This window comes from Cucurbita moschata, unplaced genomic scaffold, assembly GCF_002738365.1.
Source record: "Cucurbita moschata cultivar Rifu unplaced genomic scaffold, Cmos_1.0 Cmo_Scf00004, whole genome shotgun sequence".
NCBI lineage: Eukaryota > Viridiplantae > Streptophyta > Magnoliopsida > Cucurbitales > Cucurbitaceae > Cucurbita > Cucurbita moschata.
In genome coordinates, this window is record NW_019268520.1 from 1,375,452 (window position 1) to 1,383,939 (window position 8,488).

The 8,488-nt window shown below is 30.6% G+C and overlaps 1 protein-coding gene across 1 annotated transcript; it reads right to left on the reverse strand.

The window, feature by feature from the left end:
- Nucleotides 1-4,282: 4,282 nt before the first annotated feature.
- Nucleotides 4,283-5,328, reverse strand: LOC111441680. The gene is made up of 2 exons (XM_023078766.1): nt 5,094-5,328; nt 4,283-4,614 (listed from the first exon to the last, which is right to left on the reverse strand). The coding sequence occupies exons 1-2, from the start codon at nt 5,173-5,175 to the stop codon at nt 4,382-4,384; spliced, it is 315 nt and encodes a 104-aa protein (XP_022934534.1). The 5' UTR covers nt 5,176-5,328; the 3' UTR covers nt 4,283-4,381.
- Nucleotides 5,329-8,488: the final 3,160 nt, after the last annotated feature.

Here is an 8,488-nt window from a genome sequence, read left to right on the forward strand (position 1 = left end):
TTTTTTTTTTTTTTTTTTTTTTTTTTTTTTTTTTTTTTTTTTTTTTTTTTTTTTTTAGTTTGAAGGTATTATTAAAACCTTTCGATATTTTTTAAATAAAGTAGGATGTTGAAAATGAAAAGTACAATCACAATATTTAACTAAGCTCTCAAAGATAGAAATAGAACGATAAAAAATTCGAGAAAAAGAGACCGGGCAATAGCAAAGTGTGCATGAGATCTCAAATGTAAGCGAGTGGTGTAGCTAAATCTTTAGTAATATATGAGCAAGAGCAAGATCCAGAGCCAAAAGTTTAGCAAAGTGCATGCAAGAGTTCGAATCATAGTTTTAGCACCAATGAAAGCATAAAACATAGTGATATGAACAATAACCAAAGAATTTCCATACCTCAAGATCTAATTATAAGGATGAGAGCCAAAAAATTACTTACGTTCAAGATATGGTGAGCTCATCAAAAAAAATTCTAAAAGATATTGAAGTCTTTTCGTACCTGACGTGCAAAGTTGAACTTGAAGATATAGATGCATTAAATGTACTTTAATTTGCATGGTTGAATTTATGAAACTTTATCTAGGTTACACTTTTTTTTATTGCATTCCTCTTACTCTAATTTTAATATTTGTTTGTTATTTAATCTAATTTTTAATATGGGAGTTAAAGTTAAATTGTAGTCCATGTATGTTATCATATTCCATCATTAACTATCATATTAATATGGAGGTTATGGGTGTATTTAACTCACATCAGTTAAAGTGGTAAAATATGGGAGTTTTTTTTTTTCATTCTAGACCTAACAAAAAAAATAGAGTTTTTATTTTAGATTTGTTGAGAGCTAAATTGTTATGTTTAGAATTTGGCCGCTAGAGTCATACAAATGGTATTGATCAAACATCTTGTGTATTGATTTGAATCTCGAATTTAGAAACGAGTTTTCTTTATTCTTCATTTTGATCATCAACGTAATTATTTCTAACTTTATTTTATAATACATAATGCTTGCACAAGCAAGAGTAGTTATTACACTTTTATTATTGAACTTTGATTCATTTTATACGAAGGTGTCTGTGATGAGAAGAAGAACTCTTATTCCAAGCACAATAAAATTGATCCCAACATTTTTCTGCATTCCTTGCAACATGGTTATGTTACCTGTGATTGAGCCATGAAAAAGAAAATGTATCTTGTTGGTATAGGTAATAACTCTTCGGTGTCACATAGTTCATATGTAAAGATCCAAGCCTAGTGTAATGACTCAAAATTTTATATTTAATTTAAGGTCGCTAGTGTACACATATCATGAACATTAAATGCGGAAATATTTCGTTTAAACTTTCATAAAACATAACCTTCAGCTTAAAACACAGTCATAGACTTATGTGTTTTGAGAACGCCTCTAAAAACGACACAACAAAAAACTAAATAAAATAAATAAACCTTTAAATTAAAAACATTATATTCTAGCCTAAGGCTAAGAAAATAAATACAACTACTCTATGCATGTGTCATGGTATCGAGTTGCAATGTCGTCGTTAACCGTACAGGAATGTCTTGCCTTAACCTGAAATAGAGGTAGCACGTGGCTTGAGTATTTTAAGAAATACTCGTAAGTGAACCCACTATTGGGGGTTAAATGCAAGAACATGCAAATGCAATGACGGGACCTATCATATGAGTCTATTTTCCAACGACACTATCCTAATGGGCAACTTAGATGTGTATCATATTCTCTACACACAGCTCATATGTGCGAGTATGGGCTGACCAGATAGTTCGCACACTGCTGGACCCTTTTTCTTATCGGGCGAGCCTGCTCTAGTAGCTCCTTATGCCGGATACCCATTAGAATTAGTAACCGTCACGACAGCATTATGTAAAACGTAATGATACTTCATCTGCCTAGTGATGTATGCGTCCGTACCCTCATGATAGAATAAGGGTATCCCTCAATGCATGAACACACATAATGCATGAGGTTCCAATATTTTTTCGTTTTCAACATTATTAAATATAACCCACTATCAGTCCTCATTTATCGTGATTTCATGTCATTCATATCATGTTGTATACACACAATTTAGGAGACATAGCAAATCATTCCTTGTTTTTAACATAACATTTTATCATATACATATCACCATAACATATTGCATCACAATATATCATATCCTAAACATGTCAATTTATCACATTTCTCGTACCATAATATATTTCATATCATATGACAACATATATATATCCTTCATTCACATGTCGTATCATAATTATATCATATCGTAAACAATTCGTGGTCATATCGTTCCCTAACTTATCATAGCCTTAATGTTCTTATACATATCATAGTCATATCATTACATGAACTTACTTTAGTCATATCGTAACAGTAACGTATCCTAACACTATCGTTCTATCAATCTATCATAATTCTATCACTTTCTACCTGTAACCTAATCGTATTATCTTATGAATCGATCGTGACCATATCGTTTTTCTCAATCTCTCATATCCATAACACTTCAATAGTAACCTAACCTTAAAGTTTCATAAACATATCTTACTCCTATCGTTACATTGCGTTTAGTGCATTCTTCTCGTATCCTATCTCAAACATATCATTGAACACATCGTACCGTAAGTATTATCATATCATTCACATATCATAACATATACATAACATATCATAAGCATATTGATTCACAAACAATTCACACTTATCAATATATATGACACGTGTAGAACCACGGGGCACGTGTCAACGTCAAATATAACCATACCGATAGTAAGGTCACTTACCTGATTAGCTTAAGTCGTTGTCACGAATATTTCGTTAATGAAAGTTCGATTCTGTCATTTAAAATCCAAGTCAACCTATATGAGCCCATGACATCAGTTTCACGTTTGAAATTCTATAAAATTATTTCTCTAATTTACACGGGTCCATTTGTTAAACTTCATGCGAACATTACAATCTTTGCATGAATAAAGTCTTGTATATATATATATATAATTCGATTTTTATTAAAAATCTCATTTTCGATTTACTATTTGATAGAGTTATTTTAGAGGCCTTTCAAAGACGTTAAGACAAAGAAATATCCATTGTTGTTTAGCGGTAAGGATATCTAGCTTTCACCTAGAAGACTTAGGAGTTCAATCCTTGACAATGGAAAAGATGATATCATTGCACCATTTTATGAGATAGTTGGATAGGATATTATATTGGTACAACCATTGGTACCACTATTTTTAAAATCCTTATTGTTTATATTATGGATATTTGTATGACCGAGAAGTTTACTGGTATTGAGACAAAGAAACATCCACTGTCGTCGAGTGGTTAGGATATCAACTTGGCACCAAGTTAGCATGTTATAGCATATTTTTATATTTTGGATATCTGTACAATCATTGAGAAGTTTAGAGGCGTTGAGACAAAGAAGCATCTATTGTCGTCCAGCGGTTAAATTCTTGGCAATAGAAAACTTGGTATCATTGTACCATTTTATTTGAATTTTATCCTTAATCCATATCGTTTATATTTTAGATATTCGTATAACCATCGAGAAGTTTAGAGACGTTGAAGACAAAGAAACATTCATTGTCATCCAAGAGACGTGAGTTTAATTCTCGACAATGGAAAACTTGGTACCATTGTTTTATATTTTGGATATTTGTATGACCATCGAGGAGTTTAGAGGCATTGAGACAAAGAAACATCCATTGTCGTCCAGTGGTTAGGATATCTGACTTTCACCCGGGGACCCGGGTTCAATTCCCGACAATAGAAAACTTGGCACCAAATTTGACATTTAAATATAATTAAGGTTTTTTTTATTGTTTATTATTCTTTCCTTGTTTCGATTTCGACTAGGATCACCATGAAAAAGTACACTTAAATAAGCTTCTTTAAAGTAAGTTATTTATATTAAATTAAAAGTATTTTGTACTCTTCAATTATTACTCAACCAGGATCAAAGGGTCACTTTGAACATCATCTCACTTTCATATAATATATATACTTCATACCTTATTCTTATCTTATAATATATCGTAACAGAAACAACTCGTTAGAATCACGTTAAATGATCTTTGATTCTATCCCATGGTTATCTCTAACTCCAATATTTCACTATCTTACAACAAATGGCTCATGTAAGATCGTCCTAAATTTGAAGCAAATATTGAAAACTCCAACACAAGGAAGAAAAAAGAACCTTTTAACAATACACCTTTTAACAAAAGTGAAGTCGCTTGGCCCAAGTATTAATTTGAGCTTTTTTTTCTTTGCTTAGAAACCTTTTCGATGCAATTATTATTTCTATTTACACGATATTTTTATATTGCTCGAGGAAATTTAAGAGTAGAGACCCTTATACTTATCACCCTACGAAATGGAGTTAAAAGTCGGAAAAGGTATCATTTTAGTTGTACTAGTAGTTGAGTCAGAGTTAGGGATAGACCACAAAAAATCCTTCCAAAATGGCTTATGTTTACGCCGTGTCTGGTGGTGATGATTGATCAACTCAGCTTCCGATTGCTTTAGTATTTCCCACATAACCTTTACATCTTGATAGCCACACGTTTCTACATCGTCATGAAGTTTCAAAAGTCCTTCATCTGCCGAACCACAACCTCAAAAATTCAATAATCTATTTGTAGTTTAATTTTGATGTGCAACAATAGGAAGTGGTACAAAAGAGTAAGCCATATGAATCTGATTCCTTGTTGGAAGCATCTTTGTTTGAAAAAAAAAGGGAAAAAGACGCAAAATTTCTTCTTTTTTCAAGCCATTAATAATGCTGTATGACATGGAAGCATAAAAAATTGCTTTATCTCATCTTTATCCAATCCACCTTTATAAAGTTAATTAATTAATTAAAACCCTCATTTTTTAATTTTAATTACCATAATTTATTTGGTATAAATAATAATAATAATAATAAATAAGAAAAATAAAATTTATCAAATTTGGAATTTTGTTTTTTCCCTCATATATATATAATTATGGAATAAATTTCATTAATTATTACTATAATAATAATAATAATAAACTGTACGGACGAAGAGGAGGGCAAAAAGGGAACAAAAAAACTAACCATTTTTGCGAGCTTTAAGACGGCCATAGACGGCGAGCCAAACACGCCGTACCGGAAAAATAATCTGACGCCAAAAACCCATTACAACACACCCTTTAATTTCAATCTTCTTCTTCCTCTTCCTGAACAACCACCCACCGCCGCCGCTGAATCGACACCCTAGCTCAGCCAGACTCGCCGGCCGACCACCACCCACAGCACTGCTTTTGTAGAGAGAGAAAGAAGAAAGGGTATGGAAATGAGAGTAATGAGAGGTTGTTAATATATATAATGAAAGAAATCCACCGACACGTGACCAAACCATAATGAATTAAAATGTTCTCTAAGTTTTAAATTAAATTATATTACATGTATGTATTTATTATTTTGGTAATGTGTATTAATTAAAGGGGAATAATACAATATACACTAAAGATACACTTTTCTTTCCATGATTAAGACTTCCATTATTCCTCACCTTATAATATAATTTGTTAACTCAACTTAACCTAAGTTTTTAATTCAATCCAACGGATAATTTTGAGTATTTCTTTTGAATATTTGTCAAATATAAGTTTATTCTTAAATAAATAGAAAAATTAATATCCCCTCAAAATTAAAATCTAAAATTATATTCGAATATAGTTAAACATAATTCTAACTAAATTTTGAAAATTCCCAACTTTTCTTTAATTCCTTTATATTAAAAATAAATAAATAATGAAAAAAGAATATATAACCTTTTAGATTTGTTTTTAATATCATTCTGCTTTTGTTTACAATATTTATATAAATAAAAGTTTATGAACCTCTTGGTGGGTTTTCAATTAAAAGTTTTACCCTTTTTAACATAAATAAATATATATAATTATTATTATTAATATATTTAATCATTTCAAATATATAAATAAATAAACAATTTTTTATCAACAAAATTTTAAATAAAACTTTTATGGAAAGAAAATAAACTATTTTTTAAACCTAAATTCTTTTAAATATAATATTATATATTGGGTTATTAATGATAATTAAATTTATAAAATTCAATTTGTTAGATCAACCCGGCTCTCTCCAATGGTATAATATTGTTCACTTTGAGTACGAGCTCTCATGATTTTGCTTTGGGCTTTCTCAGAAAGCCTCATTCCAATGGAGATAGTACTCTTGATTATAAACTTATGATCATTCCCTAAATTAGTCGATGTGAGACTTTCATCCAACACAATTAACTTCGTAGTGTCAAATTCTTCGAGGACAAACATGGGTGTAAATTAGGCTAGGTTTTGACTTTGGAAATACAAGAAAAATAGCTAGAATCGGCGAAGGTAAAGAAAGGACAATTATCATACAATTTTCCATTTTTAGTCTATGATTTGGTTCATAATTAAAGGGTCAGGTTTATTTTAGGTTGATGTTATTCACATCACATTCAAGATAAAATGATTTTCAATAGGACTTCAGGCACGTTGTAAGTTTATAATGGTGATAAGATAACTATATTACGATTGGGCTATGTTTCAGGCACCTTCTTTGAAAAGATCACATGATTCTAGTACACTACAGTCAATATCTTAGTGTCTATATATGTACACACATGTATATGAGTACGAGTGGCTAGATCAAACTCTCTTGGCCCATTTATTAATTCAATTCATAACATGATAGATCGTACAAAATTTAAGAAGCCGTAAAAACAACCAAATTTGACTTTGTTAATTGATTCCATTTCAAAAATATATAATCGATCGGGTTGATTCAGATAAACTTTATCCATTTTAATTGTATCATGGTCAATTTTATATCCTTAATCCAAGTATGTTATGTTGATTTAGGTTGGATCTTGACCCAATTGTTATGACTTCAAACAAACACAAAAAAGAATGATTAATTTTCTACTTTAGGCTGCCAACCCTAGAAAGAGCCAAGAGGGGAGAGGGAAAGTTTTAATTTTCCATGAACTCTTTGGTGGGGGCTTTTGTTGCAGATAGAGATATTTCATCACTACATTAACAAATTTATTTTAAATAGTGAAAAAAAAAAAAAAAGGTGATACCTCTGGTTCTATCCTTCCCAATAAAATACAACGTTTTGAAAAATAAAGTTTCATTTGAAACTACTAGCGTCTGTTCTCCTTGACGCCGTCCATCTTGGACTCGGGGATATAGCTCAGTGGGTAGAGCTCTACTCTTGTCCCGAGCCGAAGCCCCTTTAATGGATTCTAAGGAGGAGGTTTATCAATTTCGAAGGAATTTTGTGCTAGAATCTCATTTTGTTGGTCAAAGCCTATACTACTATATGGTCGGCATGCGTGAAGATATGGAATCTCAAATTAAATTAAGTTCAAAGTATTTTTCTTTTTTTTTTCTTTTAATTGTAATATATATATGAATAATGGGTCAAGTTTTGGTCAGCCTGATCTCATACAACCACTAACAATGGTGGGTTTAAAGATTCTAAATCAAGAATATATATAAGAAAATTAATTAATTTGTTGGCTAACCACCATTGATTTCATTTGTTTGGTGCTATTAATTAATTATTTGTTTTTTTTTTTAATAAATGAAATAATTTTAGTTAATTCCCATTCAAGATGGTGGCTTAGCTTTTTCGGCATGTGGCCAGGGATGATTTTGTCATATAGATATTATTTAAAAATTATAAATTATGATATTATTAAGATTATTGCTTAATTAAACACATTAATTTTGTAATTTGATGCACTGAGTCTTAAAATTTAATTATATAAAATTTTAAAATATATATTTTATTTAAATAAAGCTAAATTTACATGAACCAATATAGATGGAAATGTGAAGGAAATGAGAGGTTGTCGGACGTTGTTAGTGATGGGTAAAGGGCGAAGAAGAAAAAGGTGAGGTTCTCATAATTAGATAATTACCTCTAAAAAAGGGTTCAAAAGAAGTGGCTTTTTCTTGAGTTTATGTTTGATTACTCCTTTGACAAACCTTAGTCATTTAGAGCCGATTAATTTGCTTGGAAGGGTAGGATCAGACTAGCACGGAGTGTATTTAATGATTTTGGCTTAGACAAACTAAGCAAGTGACTTTAATGTTGGTTTGGTTGGATGACTTGTTTGCCATATGATAAACATGTAGGGCACGTGTCGTGTTTTATAATTGCTTGATGTATGCTATGTTATGTTTATACTATGATATATGTTATATTGTATTACATAACAAGATATGTTGTGTTATTAACTATATTATGATATGTGATATAAACCAAGATATCACATTAAGATGTTGCAGTTCACGTCACATTGAATAAGAATCAAAGTTTTATTTATAAGGGCGGGATACATTGGCTTGAGTGTTGACATGAGTGAACACTTGAGGGAGCACTTGTGAGGTCTTTTTTTTTTTTTTTTTTTTTTTTTTTTTTTTTTTTTTTTTTTT

What these genes read in the sequence shown, in the direction of transcription:
- LOC111441680 (XM_023078766.1), bottom strand. Translation starts at nt 5,175, where the DNA reads ATGGGTTTTTGGCGTCAGATTATTTTTCCGGTACGGCGTGTTTGGCTC. An exon ending in TCTTAAAGCTCGCAAAAATG is followed by an intron (nt 4,615 to 5,093) that starts GTTAGTTTTTTT and finishes GTGGTTCGGCAG; the next exon opens with ATGAAGGACTTTTGAAACTT.